Source organism: Lissotriton vulgaris, chromosome 2_1 (genome assembly GCF_964263255.1).
Source record: "Lissotriton vulgaris chromosome 2_1, aLisVul1.2, whole genome shotgun sequence".
Taxonomy (NCBI): Eukaryota; Metazoa; Chordata; class Amphibia; order Caudata; family Salamandridae; genus Lissotriton; species Lissotriton vulgaris.
The window spans coordinates 1836330797-1836350892 of NC_141687.1; the positions used below are offsets into that span (position 1 = coordinate 1836330797).

The 20096-nt window shown below is 44.4% G+C and overlaps 1 protein-coding gene across 2 annotated transcripts in view; it reads right to left on the reverse strand.

The window, feature by feature from the left end:
- Positions 1-20096, reverse strand: part of MEGF11 (multiple EGF like domains 11) — a 1355792-nt gene that overhangs the window by 818304 nt on the left and 517392 nt on the right. For both annotated transcript variants that reach the window (XM_086957988.1, XM_086957987.1), the window contains exon 5: positions 5903-6149. In XM_086957988.1, the coding sequence (XP_086814114.1) occupies positions 5903-6149 (247 nt within the window). The remainder of the gene's footprint in view (positions 1-5902; positions 6150-20096) is intronic.

Genomic DNA, 20096 nt, shown 5'->3' on the forward strand with positions numbered 1-20096 from the left:
TAGGGCTATGATTGGCTGTCAGGTCCTGGTCTCCTATTGGTTCTAGATATTAGGGCTGGTGTTGTGATTGGACAGTGTTAGTGCTAGGGTCCCCATTGGCTTAAAGGGTCACCTGATTACTAGGGCTATAAAAGGCCAAGGCTTTGGGATCTCAGCCAGGGCGTTGAGACTAAGGGTGGATAGGACAAGGGCAGTTGCCTGTTTTAGCCTGTTCAAGACTGGACGGGACTAGGACCAGAAATGCTGCCCATTTTACTCCCCTATTTGGAAACTGTGCATCTAAGTTTGTCCCAAGCCAGGCCACATTGTTCTAGTTTCAAGTTATTCATGCCAAAGGAAGGCAGAACACTCATAGGACTGCTGTGTGACCGGGGCTGGTGTCTGCAAGACGGACATAATCCCAGATCTGAGGAGACATCATCTGAAGTCTTCACTTTCTCTTGGAAGAGCTTAGGGTCTACCTAGCATCCAGAAGCATGCCTGCCTTATCAGAGAAGGAATGAGAGAGCCTGGCCCTGTAGGAGGAAACAGAGTTTGGGAGGAGAAGACATCTGTGTTCCCAGTGAGAGGCGCACCCATAGGTTGATGACTGCCCTTGGGAGTGAAGCGGGAGACAACCAGTGTTATGCTGAGCATTCTTCTAATCTTCCATGAGGTCCCCACAGTGTGTTGTCCAGGATCTCAAAGGCTTGGTGCTGCTGCTGCCTGACCCCCGAGCAAAGCAGGAGCCGATTCCAGCCTGGAGGCTGCAACGGTCAGAAGAAGTACAACCCACATGTGACCTGGGCCAGAGGAACCGATCAGACCTCAACCTGGAAGCTGCATCTACCAAGACTGTCATGCACGGAATAGTTCCACCATGCTGCTCCCTCACCACTGCTCCAGTTCCTAGTGAAACCATCACCACTGTCTTGTTTCAAGCTGATGCTGCTGGATACTGCAGCCTGAGGAGCTCCTGCCAACACCAGTCAACTGTAATGTGAGCAGGCAACAGAGCCTCATACAGGAGACTAAAGCAGGCATGTAGACTGTGTCCTACAGCGGGAATAGTGAGTGTTGCCAAAAAGATCCCATTAGTTTGGGAACGAACTCTTGAACTGAACTGCAAAGTGTTTAACGTGAGTGGAGACCTTGTGTACTGCACCTGTGCCTAATCCTAGAGCAGAGAGAGGGTGCCAAAGCTGGTGAGTTGCTTTAATAAGTAGCATACCGCAATTTCAATCTTGCATCTATGTCCCAATGAATTGTGTTGAATTGAATTTTGCTGTGCTCTTACCTCCATACCACATCCCTAGGAAGTATTTGGCTGCTCCCATTCGCTGCCCTAAAACGCAAGTGCAGAAATGGTTGTCCACGGCCAATGTTTAGAGCGATAGTAGTATGGGCCCGAGGACACGCAAATGAAATCAACCACCACAACTGGGTTCAGCTGCCGCTGTCTGCCTTGTACGCGGACTGACAGTCAGCTTCCAATCAGTGGCCACTGGCAGCTGCATTTTGTAGAAAACAGCTATAAACACATTTAATAGTGGTATGCAAATTGGGATTATTTGCTTTTTGTGTAATTACGTGAAAGGTCAGTCAATTACGTAAAATTACACAGAATGGAAATCTGTCATTTAGCACTGTATTTTAGCATGAAATGCATTCGTGTATCAATTTGGATACACAAAAGTTAATTTCAATGCCAAAAATGTGGCACGAAAAATATTATTGCTGTGAACAAAAGCCATTCAGACTCTGGTTGCTCACATTGTTCCCACGCTATGATTTTGGCAGGCATGTGGGCATATTCTGCACTGTGGCATACTGGCATAACTTTGGGATTATGCAAAATTCCTGAAATCATCGTTATATACTCCGATGCTGTCATCTGAGGATTCTGGTGATATTGTAAACATTAGTAGGACCCCAAGAAGGCAAAATGGAGCCATATTAAACATGTAACTTGTTATGTATTTTTTATATTGCATATTTATTTTAGGTAGTTAGCTTAAAAACTGCTTTTTTAAAGGGCAGCGAGCAATAGTAAGGTTTGAAATTAAAATGTTTAGGTTTTGTATTTACCATTCATGAATACTTTTTTGATAAAACAATGGACAATGGTGAGGGCCATTCGCTTTATATAAATTCTGTGTTTCCAGTTTAGGACATACCTGTAGATTTAATTAATTTGCCACATCATTTGCAGGTTTCGCAATATAAGCCACTTCTAGCTCGACAAATGAAAATGATGCTACCCATCGAGGCTTCTGATGCTGGCTAGAGGAGATTAGAACTGCAGTGTGCACTGTACAAGAACTCTCATTGAGGTAGACTCAGTACAGTGGGTGGGAGGGGGTAAATGGCGCAAACCAACAACTGGTTACATGAATGTACAAATAATCACGAAACAATTCACCTGAAGGGTGCTAAGTGAAGAGGGTGACCAGCCATGAAAATGGTCTCCAAATTGGGACGCACAAGGTTCCAGAACTGCTCAAACAGGCGCTCCACAACAATCCTATAAAAAAGCGGTAGGTGTCCTTAAGTCTGAATTCGACAGAATCACAGCCGGCTCTTCAGTCATTCAACCTTTAATAGACTTCATGGTATAACATTCCCAGCCACTGAAAAAAACACCCAACCAAAGATTGTAAGTGTATTTCAATGAAATGCCACATGTATGTGGATTGTTTAAATGTAAATGTATTGACCAAGCTAAAATGCAGAGGTCTATGATACATAACAGTTCAATAATGCATACACTAACCTCTTTATGCGGTGGTTTGAAGGGGTGTATATCTGGAGTCCACAAGCATCTATATGAACTGACAAGTTTTACTACTGGGGAGATTTAGTGATGATATCCTCATGAACAGGTAGTTATAATTCTGGAAATCAAACTATTTCATAAAAATCTAATCCTCAATTACTACAACAGGAATATTACACTTAACTCTAACAACGAGAGATTTACATTTGTGGCTCTTGATCTTCACTGTAAGTTAGGCCGAGCAGAATGTAGAATGTATTAGAAATAAATAAGCTTGTAATTCGATTGTACATATTCTACACATCCTAAATTGCAAATCAAGGGAACCCCTTTTGGGAAATAATTAGATAAGGAACTGCAGTGAAGAGACTCAGAATTTGCTAGCAATACTTCTGGTATAAACTTTAGATTTATTACATTGATTCTGCAGTCTCGAAAATATTGAAGGTTGACGGAACCTTCTGCTTGGTTTCCAAGGCTCAGGGGAGTACTATTAACCTATGGTCTTTCAATTTCCAATGCGTGGTAACAATAAGGTAGTTGTAACGACCCGGTTGTGAAGCCATGCGTTGTGGATACAATGCTGTAAACCCGGTGTGTTTAATGATTCTTGCAAATCGAGGACCCTCAGGCCAATCCTGCACTGCTCTCATGCATGAGATATGCATCAGGATTGGCCGTAGCTGAGGCTGGGAGCCCTTGCTGCAGGAGTAAGAAACAGAAGCGATAGGTAAGTATTTTTTTAAAAACTTTTTTTTAATTGTTTTTTTCGTCCATTGTGCCGCCCCCTGCCCTGCCACTCCGAGAGTACACCACCAGCCACTATTGTACATGTTTCTTTTGAAGCTCAAGTTTTAACAAATAACTGAGGAGATCTACCACATGCTGCTGGCAACTTCAATTTAGTCCACCACTGCAAGTCCCGACGAGCTCCATACTATAGTCTCTTCTTGACATCTCATAATGACAATTACATATGGGATGATATTAATAAAGTCTATCCCAGCAGATCTCTCCACCATATCTCCCTTTAACCTGTGCCTACTTAGTACTATACACAATACATATAATAGACAACATAGTGTATTACCCAGCCAAATGGAATATGATTATAAAAAATATCAAAAAGACACCTGCAGAGCTGCTCAAAGCTAAGTATGGGCGAAATTTGCGGATCTGCGGTCCGCAAATTCGCGCGAAATTGACAAAACAATCCGCGAATTCGTGGATTTTCCCGCGAAATCGCAGATTTTTTGCAATTGCACTATGCTCAATTGGAGTACTTTCTACTGGCTAATCAGTAAGTGCTGCCTCATTGGGTAAATGTATATTGCTTTTCCTACACTGCAGCTGCGTAAAGGGCCAGAAGATTTGCCTTCAGTGACCCTGTGGGCCTGTAACTTTGCCACCGTGCCAAAATGCGCCGAGGTCCCTTGAGTGAGCTGTCCATCATAGTTGGGAAAGGGCAGGACGACGGTTGGTACAGCGAGTGTGTGGTACGGGGCCGAACGGGCGGGGCTGCTGTGCGTGTTCACATGCCTCTTGTGTATAAAGGGTCAGAGAGCGAGCAGGGCAGCAGGTGAGGAGAAAGCAGCCTCCTGGCCACAGGAACTACACGGGGATCACGCTCGAGAAACTCATGGATGCAAAGACCTCCCTCGAGTATTAAAGCTAATTTTCGACGGTTGGTAAGGGGTTAAAGCACACTTGCCCAGCCTCGACCGTGCTAATGTTTTGGGCTGATTAAAACGTTACTGACTTTGAGCTTCAACTCTGGCACCTGCTTTATTTGTATCTGTAAGTGCTTCCTGCTGAGGTTTAATTTTCGGGACAGGAGCCTTGTGCCAGAATGAATCCTGCCCTGCATAGTTATCCACGAAGATGCCACTATGATGGACGAAGCTGTCTATCATAGAAGGAAAAGGGCGGGAAGACGTTTGGTACCGCAAGTGTGTGGTGCGGGGCCAAACGGGCAGGGCTTCTATGCGTGTGAACATGCCTCTTGTGTAAAGGGTCAGGGAGCGAGCAGGGCAGCAGGTGAGGAGAAAGCAGCCTCCTGGCCACAGGAACTACACGGGGATCATGCTCGAGAAACTCATGGATGCAAAGACCTCCCTCGAGTATTACAGCTCATTTTCGACGGCAGATATGGGGTTAAAGCACACTTGCCCAGCCTCGACCGTGCTAATGTTTTGGGCTGATTAAAACGTTACTGACTTTGAGCTTCAACTCAGGCACCTGCTTTATTTGTATCTGTAAGTGATTCCTGCTGAGGTTTAATTTTTGGGACAGGAGCCTCGTTGCCTACTTGTAACTATTCTCTGACCCTGCTTCGAGGGTCAGAGAATAGTTGTAAGTTGGCAACGAGGCACCGCTCAGGAAGCACTTACAGGGTTACAGCAGGTGCCTAAGTTGAAGTTAATTTCTTTGTAACCCTTTTGTAAATGGTTACAAAGAAATTAGCTTCAACTTGGGCACCTGCTGCTGTAACCCTGTAAGTGCTTCATGGAAAATTCGTCCCGCTCGCGGATTCGCAGATTTTTCTGCGATTTTGTGAGATTCGTTGATCACGAAATCGCCAAAAATCCGCAAATTCCACAAGCGGTCCACATTTTCGGCCCACACTTACTCAAAGCTGCCAGCTTACTGAAATTCATAAACTGCACATCTGTCTCTCACGATTCTTCATTCATCATACTGCTGAGCTATGCGCCACATAGCACGATACCCGCACATTCTTGGCCCTCGCACACAACATGGAAACACTTCCCACAGACGATTAAAGTTCCCTTGCCTGGAGAACCTGCTTTAATGTTGTCGAATTCAGAGGTAAGAACACCTCACTTTGTTATACATAGTCTTTGAGCAAGAGCGTCTTCTTTGATTAGCCCTAATTATGGCAATGGTTTGGTCAGATTGCATTTGCATGCGCAAACTTCTTGAACAATGGCGTAGCAAGTGTGACATGACAGAGTCCTAGAGCAAGGAAGAAAATGCCCCCCTCCCACCAGCACCCCCCCTCCACCCCACTGTTAGAGCAGTGAAATCTTGCATAATCAGGGTTCGGAGGGCCCCTCAGACCTTTGGGCAGGTGCCACTGCACCTGCTGCACCAATGGAAGCCACGCCCCTGCTCTGAAGTACTTACAAGACGCCGGTGTATCCCGGCGCGCAGTAGCAGGCCCCCGTTCGGTGGTCGCAGGTGGCTCCGTTCTGGCACTTGCTCTTGAGTTGGCACCCCTTGCCGTAGGTGCCCGGGTCGCACAGCTCCTCGCAGCGCCAGCCCTGGTAGCCGTCGGCGCAGACACAGGCTCCGGTGATGGGGTTACAGAGGGCACCGTTCTGGCACTGGCAGCGGTTACTGCAGTGCGGCCCCCAGTGCTCGCTGTCACAACCTGCAAGACACAAGCGGGATGATGTCCGTCAGTGCTGGGGGAGGCTTGGACAGGGGCAGGACAGGCCGCCGAGGAAGAGTGCGGCACGAGGAAAGGTAGGGGTAAAGAAGGGGGCAAAGCGGCGCAACCAAGTTACACCAAGAAGCTCTAGGAAAAACAAGCAAACAAGACATTTCAACACTCCTCCTGTTAAAACGACGTACAAAGTGTTTGTAAATTGGGTGGCATCAGATGAACCACTCACGGATTCGTCGGACATAAATAAGTAGAAACAAAGAACGTGACAACCGATGGAGACTGCGAGGCCTCATCCCAAGCTCATCACGGCTAAGTGCCCTGGCTCCCATGTGTGACGTGCCGGACCATGCTGTGCTGACGTCACCTATTGATGGGCTCTAGAGATCCTGCTGGTTCTTCTCGTCTGTACTCCTCACGATTTGTTGAGAAAATCATCTTTTAACATATTTCCCTGAACACCTGACCAGGACCCCAGTGGCCCAAGGCGACCTTGCGCTGAACATCTCTAATGAAGTCACTGGTGTATATTCTTTTTAGGGACGTTGCTGCCCCTTTTGCATTAAACCTTTACATGCGTATATAGATTCACATGATTGAACATGTCTGCAAATAACAATTTTAGAGAAAGCTGATTCACAAATACCATATTATCCAGAAAGTGGCATGAAAGTGACTTGCTAAGCAGACTATGACCCTCAACAATCCAATGTACTTCGGAAAGTTGCATTGCATTTGACTCTGTCACCGTCACCTGAGAGATTTATGCATCTCCTCAAGCAAAAGATAATACCCAAACTGCTGGTTGACCTAATGCTCGCTATAGGCATAAAGCCGACTCTTTCCGAGTAGAAGAGTATTAAGAAAATATCATATAAAAAATTATGGGAATGGTTTTGCTTTGTTGGAAGTGCTGACATTGAGTGTTTCCAAAAGTCACATACTAATTCTTCTCCCCGGGCATTATAGGAAGGTTTTGATACCTATCCTCAGAAAAAATAAACAGCCCCCCCCCTTGATTGTTTTTTGTTTGCCCACATTTTCCCCCTTTCATCCCTACCAGTGTATACAGCCTGTATACTTTGAAGTAGCATTTCTAGGTTGCAGCCTGTCTGGTTTGCGAAAGACATTGTGGGGACATTCAGAAAGTTGACCTAGGAATGCTTTCCGTCTGTTGCTTACTATTGGTTTAGTGGTTTGTAACTCACATTTTGTGGCTTTCTATTTGCTGGCTTTATTTGATTTAGGCTGACCAGCTCGAGTTCATCCCTCCAGTTACCCAAACCTTCTTTTCTTTACTCTTCCATGAACTCGCTTTCTGTAAACAGGCCTTCAAATGTTTTCTTATCTTGTCACATTTGCTGTGTATTCAAAGACAGAAGTCAAATGTCAGGTTGTGTCTTCCAGGGAGATTGGTGTTTATTTTTACTTCTCTGACTTCAAAGTGAGAGGATTTATGTGACAATCATTCTGGCTAGTGGGAGTCTGCTTCAGGAAGGCTGTACAGATGTTATGTTTTATTTCTAACACACACAAAATGTAAATGTCTGTAAAACAACTGTGCTGATGATCTAATCAATACATTGGGTGGTGACATTTCCACACATTATTGTTTGTGCTCTGTATACTTTTATCAGTAAACCTGTATGTGAGTGCAAATGTAATGCTCCATTCAATTGAAGATGTGTTGTCTGTAATGGCAGTGCGGTATCACACCATGCATACTCCAACTTACCCCACTCCACTCTACTCTACAAGACCCCATACTACGCCACTCCACTCCACACTGCGGCGCTGCAATCTTCTCTACACCACTCCACTATACTCTATGCCAATGCACTCTATCCCACACTACTCTACTATGCCCCAATTCACTCTTCGTCACTGCAATCTAATCTACACCATTCCGCACCACTCCTCTCTAAACCACCCTACCCTGCAACACTGCACTCTATGCCACTGCACTCTACGCCAATGCATTCTATGCCACTTTACTCAAAAGTAATGCACTCTGCGCTAATCTATGCCACTCTACTCTATGCCACACTATTCACTCTGGGTCACTGCACGCCACTCCACACCACTCTACTGTATAACACTGCACCCTACGACAGTATACTCTGCAACACTGCACTCTCTGTCCCTCTAACTTCATGCCACTCAATGCTACTGAACTCTACGCCAATCCACTCTAAGCCACTCTTATCAACTCTGTACCACTGCACTCTACAACACTCTACTCAACACCACTGCACCCTACGCCACTTCACTCTATTCCGAAACAATCTACTCTGCCACTGCAGTCTATCTGCCACTCCACACCACGCCACTGCACTCTACGCCAATGCACTCTACACCACTTTACTCAAAAACAATAACTCTACACCACTGCGCTCTATGCCAATCTACTCTGCACCAGTGCACTGCACACCACCATACTCTACGCCACTTTATTCTACTCTACACCATTGCACTCTACATCACTTTACTATACAGCAATGTACGCCAATGCACTGTACACCAATGCTCTTTATGCCACTCTACTCTACACCACTGCACTCTATGACACTTTATTCTGCAGCACTGCACTCTTTGCCACTGAACTCTCTGCCACTCTACTGTGCGCCACTTTATTCTGCACTATTTCTACACCACTCTTCTGCACTCAACAAAAATGCCCTCTACGCCACTCTAATCGACTCGACTGTGCACCACTGCACTGTGCGCCACTTTACTCTCCGCCTCTCTACTGTACAATGCATCACTCTACGCCATTGCATTTACTCGACTCTACTGTGCACCACTGCCGTGTTTGCCACTGCACTGTACACCACTCCACTCTGCAACACTGAACTCTAAACCAGTGAACTCTATGCCACTACTGTATATCACTCCACTCTAGATGCACCACTCCACTCTATGCCACTCTGCTCTACTCTGGAAAAATCTACTCTATGTTACTGCACTTTACTCCACTCTGTGCCACTCCACTCTACTCTACGCCAGTGCGCTCTACTCCACTACTCTATGCCATTGCTCTCTGCCCTGTACCATCTATACTCTACCCTGCACTACTCCACTCCTCTTTACTATGAAACAGTCTGCTCTGTGCTACTGCACTCTATGCCACTGCGCGCCTCTCCATTCTGTGCCACATTTCTCTCCATGCTATGCCACTCTACTCTAAACCTCTGCACTCCACACCACTTTACTCAAAACCAATTCATCCTACGCCACTATACCAACTACTTTGAACCACTGCACTTTACGCCACTATACTCTACAACATTTATGCCACTGCACTCTTCACCACTGCACTATACACAACTGCACCACTGTACTTCACGCCACTTCACTCTAGGCCACTCTACTAAACTACACTCTATGAAATCCCACTCCATGAAAGTCCACTCTGTGAGATGCTCTACAACATTAAACTCAGCTCCACTCAGCCACTGACACTCTACTCGACACTATGGCACTCCACTCTACAGTACTCTAATCCACTCTGCCATTCTATGATGCTATTTCATCTACAACGCTCTACACAACTCCCTTTATGACACTACATGCCACTTTACGCCACTCTATTGTATGACACACTACCCTAATCCACTCTATATCACTCGACTCTATGCCACTCCATGCAAATCTATGCATATCTACCCCCTGCATACCACTCTACTCTACAACACTCTACGCAACACCCTCTACAGCACTCCAAGACACTGTATGCCACTCCACTCTATGACACTATACAACGCTCTACTCAGCTCTGACACTGTGCTCCGCTCAAGGTCACTCAACTCTATGCCCACTTTATGACACTCTACTTTCTCCACGACACTCCACAACAATGTACGCTACTACATGAAACTCCACTTCACTCCGCTCCACGCCACTGAACTCTATTGTACGCCACTCCACTTTATCCCACTCCATAACACTTCACTTTACTCCACTTTAGGACACTCCACTCCATTCCCCTTTACCCTACTGACCTTTAGCCATGCTGAACAGCAGCCAATTTGGTGTACAACATTGGTAAAACATAGCCATAGCAAAACATTGCCTATGCAAAGCCAATAGCTTCTGCATAGGCAAGATCTATTGGTTTTGCCAATGCTTGTTCTTCCTGCCTCTATATACATATCAGCATGTGATATACAAGCTGGGACAGTGGAACCCTACAAAGAACTAGCACCTGACCTGCTATCCCTCTTTCTTATACATGTATTGAGAAATACCCAAAAATGTGCGTGTGCACACTGTAAGCACACCCACTGTCACCCACAACTCCACCCTTCCCGGGAATTCCGCCTCCATATGTTCTTTGACAGCCTACTGGCATTCTTCACACAGAAGATGGACGCCCTTGGGGCTAGCCTCCCAACAGGCAACCCAACTGATGACTCCATACCCGGGTCCACCGTCTAAAAGGAGGTCCTCTCCACTAGATATGAAACATGTATGTTTGAGGGTGTTTACATGCTTCCACACCACTCCACCTGAAACGTCGGCAGAATGAGATGTACTCAGGTGAAAACCTCAGCGTGAGTAAATCAATGAGTTCAGTGAATTTGAAAAGTCTATTTGTCTTCAAAAAATGAGCTACTTGCACTTGGAAGCTTTCCTTACACATGCAAGTGTCTCAGGGAATCGAGTCCATTGTTGCACAAACCAGGTGCTGCATTGTGACAGTGAGTGCACTTTACCAGCCAACCAGACACCTGTTCGCCCAAAGTAGTGCCAAAGGTCAGATGAAAGGTCACCCGAAGAAGATCACAAATAAGTCGATCAGTGGCTGAGAACTCATTTGTTCTCAATGGTCTACTTACTACATGCCTCCCCTTTGAAGAAACTAGTGAAGCATTACACAAACATAAAAAATGAAACAAAAAAGAAACAGGGGCTGGCTCTGATGTTATATATATGCCTACGTAATTCAGAACAATCACAACAAAAGTAGCTAAGCGCTTGTGAACATATCATCCGATGTCAAAGGGTGGCATTTTCAGGAAGTCACGATTCTGTGATCTCTGATCTGCTGTACAAGGCACATTTGAGCATATGCTCTAGAACAGGTGGGCGAGCGGTGGTTTGACTTGTTGCCTCGTGTAAGGGCAGGAGGTGTTATTTCAAGTCATGTTTGTTGCTGGCATTGTACCTACTCCTTCCTTATGCCGTCCTTATGCTGTCTTGTACTGCATTGGAGAAAAGGAGAGGGAAACAGAGAGAAGGGCACGAGAGAGGGGAAAAGAGAAAACAACAAGAGGGGGGTACAGCGAAGAAAGAAGAAAGGAATTCGATGTTATATCATGTATTGTGCTTATTTCTACCTAAGGCAACTTCAAAGTGCTTTGTAGGAACAGAAGGGGAAAGAAGGGAAGGGATGTGAGATTGAAAGAATTGGCCCTGCGAGCAACTGAGTATGGACGAGGGAGACAGGAGTGGCAAAAACAATTTAACATGGTAAGGGATGCTTTAGCAAAAATAAACATTTAAAAAAACATTTGAAATAGCAACACTTTTTGATTAGAGATAGTGGAAGTTCTTCAAAAAGGAACGGTTAGCAAGGATGTCCAACAGCATAAGGTTACTGTGTTTCGTTTCCCTCGTGCCACACCACTAAAAGAAAATGTAAAAAAAAGTCCTCTAAGAGAAAATGTTAAAAAAATCCAAGTCTGAAAGAATGTGTGGTGTACTAGGAGTGAGGGGCCTAGAGGAAATGCACTCATTTCCTCAGGGCTTGAGTTTCTGGGAGCAGTGGCCCTTGAGTGTGTTAGAGGAAGTTCTTAAGCCCAAGCCCAGCACTTCCCTTCCCAAGACTCCTGGGACAGTTTAACAGCAGAACTAGACCTCACCCAGGCAGGGGCATACCTAACTAACCACAGGGCCACATGAGGTACACACGCGAATAGAGACCGGATTATGCAGGACAGTGTGGCTGGCAGGCTGCTAAATTTCAGTATTCTGTAATTTCAGCACACATTAATAGCGTATGGGCAAATGTGTTACCGCTTTACTACCAGTTTAACTTCTGAATACAATAATTTCCAACTGACAGGGTGACCAGCTAGCCTGCACAAATAGCCTAAAGAAATCAAAAACATGGAGGGTGGAGTTTTTGGAATCAAAAGTACTGCTCGAATCTGCTCAGTCTGGCTTTCGCGCTGCTCACAGCACAGAGACGACTGTACTGGCAGTGACTAACAACCTGAGGAAGCTACTGAGCCAGGGTGACCGCAGCACTGGTCCTTTTGGACTTGCCGGCTTTGTTTGGCACAGTCTCTCATACCTCTTTGGTGACAAGCCTATTTATGAGGGACATCTGAAAAAGAGCACTTAAATGGCTCTGCTCATTCCTACATGGAAGAACATCTCTGCTGTTAGTTGTGAGGTTCCCCAGTGTTCATCCCTAAGCACCACCTTGTTCTACATTTACATCAAACCAGTCATTGCTATTATCTGCTTGTTCAGTATGGCTATTATCACCTATGCGATCATTAACCAAATATACGTTTCTATCTCCGAAAATCCAGCAGAGGAGAAACAGCCTTTTCCGCGCAGCCAGAACCACACAGTGCCTTTAGAACATGGTCATTCCAACGAACGCGTTGTTACCACGTGTTCCATTACCATGCAAGTCGTTACAATGACCCACTTTAGGGAAAACGTTGTTGGACTGGTGTTAGATTTTAAGTCCAACACCTTCCCTACTGTAGCGCAGACTGGAGTTGGAATATGCAATTATACTATTCCAATGTCCAACACTTCCCAAAGGCAAGCCGTTGTAACGACTTGCTTGGTAAAGGAATGCATGGGAGCGGTATATCGCCAGCGGTGTAAAGGCATGTGTGGTAAAAGCATGCTAGGTCCCATCATACAACCTCCAGCAGATATTACCTGTAGCTTTTCCCCATGTGTAGGCAGGCAGTTGCTGACTGGGTAACTTTAAATTGCCTTAAACATAATGGGGACAAAAAAGAGATTTTGTGGGGGGGGAGATCTGTGGGGTGCCGACCTCGCTGGTGGCCTCAAGAACCTGACTCCACTCCTACTCCTGTTGAATGAATCAAGAATCTTGGCTTTGTGGAACATCATCAACTCATCTTTGCTAAACAAATGGACCAGTTGTCTGCTACCTGTTTCACAATGTTCCAAATGCTGATAAAATACATTGCCTTTCCCCAGAAACTTCCAGCAATTTAGACATCCATATGCTTACCACCTCATGTCTGGAATATGGTCATCCTCTATCTCGGAGCACCACCCCTGATACGTTGACTCCAAGTGGTGCAAGATTCAGCTACAATATTTCTGCTTAACCAAACTCATACTGGATTAGTCCCCAGTAACTTAAAGGATCTCCACTGGTTACCCATCTAAAAGAGGATCATTTTTAAATCTTTATACTTAGTTCAAAATGCTATCCACAAAAAAGGACCGCCTTATTTGCAATCCAAATTTCAGATTAACTCAAAATTTACTGTCACTCCAAAGATCAAACTGAGTCATCTCAGTGGCTGCTCCTTCTTGCTTCAGGCAAGAAGACCCTGGAACTGTTCAACTGGTGAACCTTATTGAGCCCTTTAACATTCAGGAAAGATCTTAGAACTTGGCATGTTATCCCTTTCTGTAGCCTGCTTCACCTTTTGTAGGTTGCTAGCACCGGGATGCCCCTTTTGGGGTCACAATTGCAATGCAGAAATCCTGCATATAGACATAGTTACTGGTAATTATTCGGGACAGCATTCCAGTCAGTCATTTTTTTGCCCACTATGCCACTGTAGGCAGAAGCCAACCATATGCAAATAAGCCTTGATCCTGCTCTAATAGAAACAATGCAACTAAAACCGCCAGGCCAAGCAACACAGATCTTACCACAACTAAGACTGATTTTCACATAGCTGGTCTCTATCTAGAATGGCATTATGCGAGAGAAAAATAGAATGGGATACAGCCCAAGTCATCGTCACAGTCTGATTTTAATTTAAGCATCCTTCCCATCACCTCACTATGTGTTGCACTGCCCACCCAAAATACAATGGTTAAGTCGAGACCTCACAAGATACACTTCACTGACGACGTTTTAGTATGCCAGAATCAGTCTAGGTTAGCTTGTGTTCCTGTCTAGAGGGGACCTGGCCACTCAGTTCAGTCTGGACTGTTCACATTGCAGCAGAACCAAGCTTATGTGCATATGGCTGGTCTCTATGAGCGCAAAAACAATTATCCCCAGTGGCCGAGATTAATTCAAGCATGCCTTTCATCACCTTGTTATTTCTTGCATAGTTGTCCTTCAATGCAATGGAGGTGCTCAGACATTGGTCCCATGCTCACTGCACTACACGACTCAAGCTATACTTCAATGATGAGTTGTAAGTGGGCCAAAACCTTTCAAACAGTGTCCAAACTAGTTTTCCCATGGATGTGTCGGTAGCCCTTTGGTAGCCTCACCTTTAGGGTGGGTTGCTGAGCTCCACACAGAGAGAGGGGTTCTACCATCTTAGGAGTGGGAAGAATTTTGCATTCTGGGACAGCTAGATGCCACACCTGACAGGAAGTTGTCATCAGGTGGGAGGGGATCTAGTAACCCATTGGCTAGTAGACACCGCATTTTCCAAGGACAAGTTCTGGGCATAAAAGTGGCATCCAGACCTCAGATTACATCAGCACTGGAGAGAGGACTGAAGAAAGACTGTCTTGTTGTTCCCTGAAACCTGCAAGGAGATGCTACAACAAAGACTGGACCGCGCTGATCCTTGGACTAGCAAAGAGATGACTGTGCCTGTGGGGCGATGCTCTAGGAAAAGTCATGTCTAAGTGTCAGACAGAAGAAGCGACTCCAAGAGTCAGTTGGCTGAATTCCTGTTACAGCTACAGGGCCACAAAAGTTGAAGAAGCCTGTTTTGGTGAGTTGATAGCCAAGATTGCATGACCCTCACTGGCCACGGAAATGCAGCCTGGAAGACTGAGTCTTGGTGCTCAAAAGTTGTACCCAAGTCTACTGGGCCCAGAAGAGTTGTCAGAGTGCAGTTTGGTTGGCCAAGACTGACCCTAACCTAAGTTAAAGGGAACCGCTGGTTTCGCTGTAAACTGAAGTTTTCCAAGTAAATACTAACGGCAGTAGTTGCCAATGCTTGTTTGAGATTCACATGAACAACAGTGATCTAATTTATATCTCTGGAACTCTCAGGTGTATTTTGTTCGTTCTGGTGTCTTAAAACTCATTAAAATAAGAGCTATTTATATAAATTGGTGTTAGATTTTCTGTGTCATGTTTCTTTCTTGTTTAACTGGTTTGGTGCTTCTAAATGCTTTGCATTTGTTCCTTTGACAAAGCCTGACTGCTCAAATCCGCAGCTACCCAGTGTTGAGCTAAGGTCTTGCAAAAGAGCCTAACTGAACCCAAGACGAGGTTGTGAGTTTATTACACAGTGAGGTTGCACAACCACACCATATATTAAACCTTTTTCCTCACAACCATCAAATTAGGTACAACGTTCCTTCCAAAGGTATATAAATAACATCAAATTGAAATGCCTGTTCTAGTTCAAACTGGTAAAGTACATGTAGCCTTTCTTCCTCTAGCGGAAGGGCAGCTCAAAGTATAGGTCCACCCCCCAGCGCCATGAGACCCTAACGGGTGAGTAGCACGCTCTACAAAACCCGGATTGATTGATTACTTCTACCCTGGTTATACTATTGCAATATTCTTTTCCTTGGGATAAACAAGGAACATATTAAACAACTGCACGTGATTCAGAACTTAGCAGTGAGTCTTATATTCAGGCTTCCTAAGCAGACCAGGATCCCCGCTCACTGAAGAGCGCTTCTTCTACTGGTGGAGAACAGAATTCATTTTAAGACTATGCGTTGTTTTTGGGGATTTGGAGAAAATAGTCTAACATATTTCTAGTGAAATGTGTGGAAATATATTCCAGCAAGCTGCCTTTACTCAACTTCTTATAATGCTTGGATAACCCAGTTTCAAAGTCAGGGTAGTCGCTCATTTAGCTATTTGGCAGTTAAGAATCTGAATGCCTTTCCCTGATTTTTGAAGAGAATTCTAGCTTATTCCGTTTTTGGGAAGGCTCTAAAAACCACCTTGTTACTGTGGTTAAGCGGTAATTGGGTATTTTATTGTGTCCAAACGTTTTAGCGCCATGAAGCCGTTTCTGTGCAACGATTGGCGCTCTATAAGACATTATAACATAACATGCAGAAAATGCCTCAACTGGAGAATCGAATAGTTCCTGTGGCCTGGGCTATCATTAGCGGAGCAGAATCATCGGCACAGGCCCAAGCTCTGGGTCTGCAGCTGAAAATGAATTACTTTGAGTTTATAGTATAGCATAGCCTTGCTACCCACTTTTTCTTTTGCCTTATGCTACTGGTTTTTCCATTGCCTCCACCTATTTGGCCTTATATTTAGAAAACTGTTAGTTCTGTTCTGTCAGCATTCTTCACTGTAATTATGTGTTTTTACTAGTCACTGTTTTCATAGTGATTAAACGAGCTATTTATTTTAAGTACATCTTTTGACTGTACATTACTGATTTATTGATGTCTGTATTGCTGTGCCTCACTGCATAGCACTGAAACCAAGCTGCCCAGCAGAGCTCGACCTTGTGGTTTGACCTCCAACACCAGGTGAGCCAAGCAGTCACACAAAGGGACAGTTTGCCCAGCCATATCTGAAGATATGGGCTGTGAAATCTTCCTCTATGCAGTGCAATGAGCATATTGATCTTCTTTCCTGATCCATCTCTTACACTTCTTTCTACTTACTTCTAATGTCTTTCCTAAGCGTGCACCAGCTATTACTCGGATTATGCCTCTGTGTTTGCGACTGCTCTTATATATGGCGCAGATAGGTTCTGAGTTTACAGTTTCTGGTCCTCGCTTCCGTATGCCATCTTTCATGCCAGGGGGTCAACTAGAGCCAAATTTCGGGGGGGGGGGGGTGGGGGGACGGCTTAAAAAGATTTTGGGGGCTAATTCTTCCAGCCATAGGCAGAGTGGCTCTAAGAAGGGGTGAAAACACAACAAAAGCCTCATTAACAAGTAAATGGTCTTTTAAGGACCTGTGAAGTATTCGGGTGCAGCTGCAATTCGACGGTCGCCAGCCCGCGAAGCTGTCTCAGCCTGGGCTGACACACACAACAGGGGGGTGGGGGGCTTTGAAGCCCGGTGACCCCAATGGGTATTGCACGCCTGTTTCATGCCCTTAGGGTACAATGAATATTTTTCTTATACTGACTGCAACAGTTCACAATAGATTTGACACTTGGTAAACTTCAAAGTGCAGAGAATTAGACTTTCTAACCAAACTTTCAGAAATTATAGAGTAAAAAGTCCCATGGTTTATGGCAGGGGGGCCCTCAGCCAAGAACCCCCTTCATGTATAAATTCTACAAGGTTTTACCTCATTTAAAAAAAAGTTCTGGATAGAGTATGTACCCATCTGCTAAGGCTGTGATGTAAGAGATTGTCTCACTGTCTTCCGAAGGCAAACCGTGACGGTGTGGAAGACCTTCCCTTCAGAGGTCATTAATGAGGCGTCGGCCTCTGATTCAGAGCTAAAGTAGTAGACAGGTATAGTACTGGAGGTTACTAGGGCTTGATTTAGAGTTTGATACATCAGCATGTCATCGGTATAACCCAGCTACAAAGGTGGCGGGGTACCATGTCCATCAAAATGATGGTCCACCTGCTCTATTTAGAGTTAGGTGCGCAGTCTTTTTTGTATTGGTAACCTTCCACCGAGGATCTGACCAACTTGGGGCCATCAGTGTAAGAACATCAAACCCTTCGCCTAATTTAGGATAAAAGGTCTGATGTACTTTTTTTCCCCATGACTGCCAGGAAAAATCTGGTGGTCCGGAAGAGAAAGATAGATAGATAGGAAAACTCCCATGGGTTCAGGACCATTGCTTTTTGTTTTACATAAAAAATCAATTATTTTTTTAACTCGTTTTTGAAAAACTAGAAAGTTTGCTTAGAAGCCACATGAAACATGGCGACAGCTCATGAAAATGAACGGCTTCAGAGCAGCCGCTGCTCCCCTAGTGGATGGCAGGCGCTGCCAACCTCTGAAGGATGGGTAGCTTTTGGAAACACATGTTGGTTAAGATTGATAATAGATTCTGTTGGTCATTATATTGGTGGAGAAAGCAAACATTTGTCTCCCTTGTTGAAATATGATTGGCAATGCTTACGATGACTGTGGTTTGAGTCTCCAATATTCACACTAAGAATTCACCATGATATGGGGATCTGGAAGAGAGGTAAACTCGATATAGAACTTGCTTTTTAGTGAGTACCTAAATATAATGAATAAGCATGCCATCTATTTAACTAATCTATGTACTATTCTAACTATGGAAGTATCCTTTAACGGCAACCCTGTTCTATATCTAGAAGTTTAATAATTCTAAACACATACTTATACGAACGATGTCAGTACAATTACTAGAAGAGCTATATACTATGCAAGATTTCACTATATAAGTACTCTTGGTTTCTACACTATGCGCATATGGCTAAACATGAAACCATAAGGACAGTGGTACAATACTACCTGTTGAACTAGTGCAGTATGTAACAATATGTACTATTTATTTATACTAACTTTATATGGCTTCTCTATTGAATTATACTGACTATGTAAAATGAACTATATGGGTGTGCGTGTATTCCTTCAACGTCCGTGTTCCACAGTTACGTCCGAGCACATAGTCAATGTGTTTTGGGCTGCCACACATTTGTCCTTGTCCGTGCTACATAAAGTTGCTAAGAAGTAAGGACTTTATTTTTTCTGCAGAAATGGCAGCTCTCCAGAAGCTTTAATGAGCCGTGAACATCAGTCACCTTGAAAAACACATTGGCTACGTGCTCAGTTGCAATATGGAACAAAAACTTCGAATCAATAAGGAATTGCAAAGGTCTGTCCCATCTTTCCAGTTTTTAATGGTTATTTTTGCAGGTGGAAGGCTAACAAGTGATCGTCTGTTCACAGCACCATCATTATTACTCTACTTTTTTTTTTTATTTCAAAATATTTTTATTGAAAATAAATTTGACATATACAAAAACAAAACATTTTGTCACAATTCTTGACTGTTACGACTCCAAGGAGAACCGCAAACTAGTTGACGTTTTGCTAACGGCAGCCTCCAAAACAATTCTAGGGAACTGGAAGAACACGAGCAAAGCCACGTTAAAACGTTGGTTCAACTGGGTAACATTTCTACGAGGGGCAGACAACATCACCGCCAATCACCACGCCGCGAATCACACGGCCAGAGGAGACATGTGGGCGGCCCTGGATGCCCACCTGAAGACTGAAAATCATTGTAGAGATTTGAGCGTCACGGAATGTGGCTCCATCTACTCGGAGTTAGAAATCTTTGGATGCTGAATCCTGGATTTGTTGTAGCTTGGCTATTGGGTGTTTAGGAAGTTTGATGTATAGTACATTTGCATATTCAAGGGCCGATGACATTAGGTCCTTTGATGTCCAAAACCGCTGTGAAAGCCTACAGTGCAGGAAGAGGTTCTTGCATCCTTCTATGTAATTGTTAGCAGCCCCAACTCTAAAGCCATAATTCTGCTATATTCCGCAGGGGGTACTTTGGTTTTGGATAAGTTAAGTTTAAGAAGGATCTTTATATCAGCCTGTAAATTTGCTGGGTCACACTAATGGTTTTATCTTGAATGTACAAGGTGTGAACAAGTGTTCAGATCCCGCCAAATGTTTTACTTTTATGCATTGCATTTAAGGAATCTCAATTTGCAATTCCTTAAATGCAATTGCAATTTAAGTAATCGCAATTTAGAGATTACTTAAATTGTGATTTTTTGCATTTGGAATGATGCATCCCAAATGCAAAAATACCGGTCGCAGAGGGGCAGATTCTAAGAATC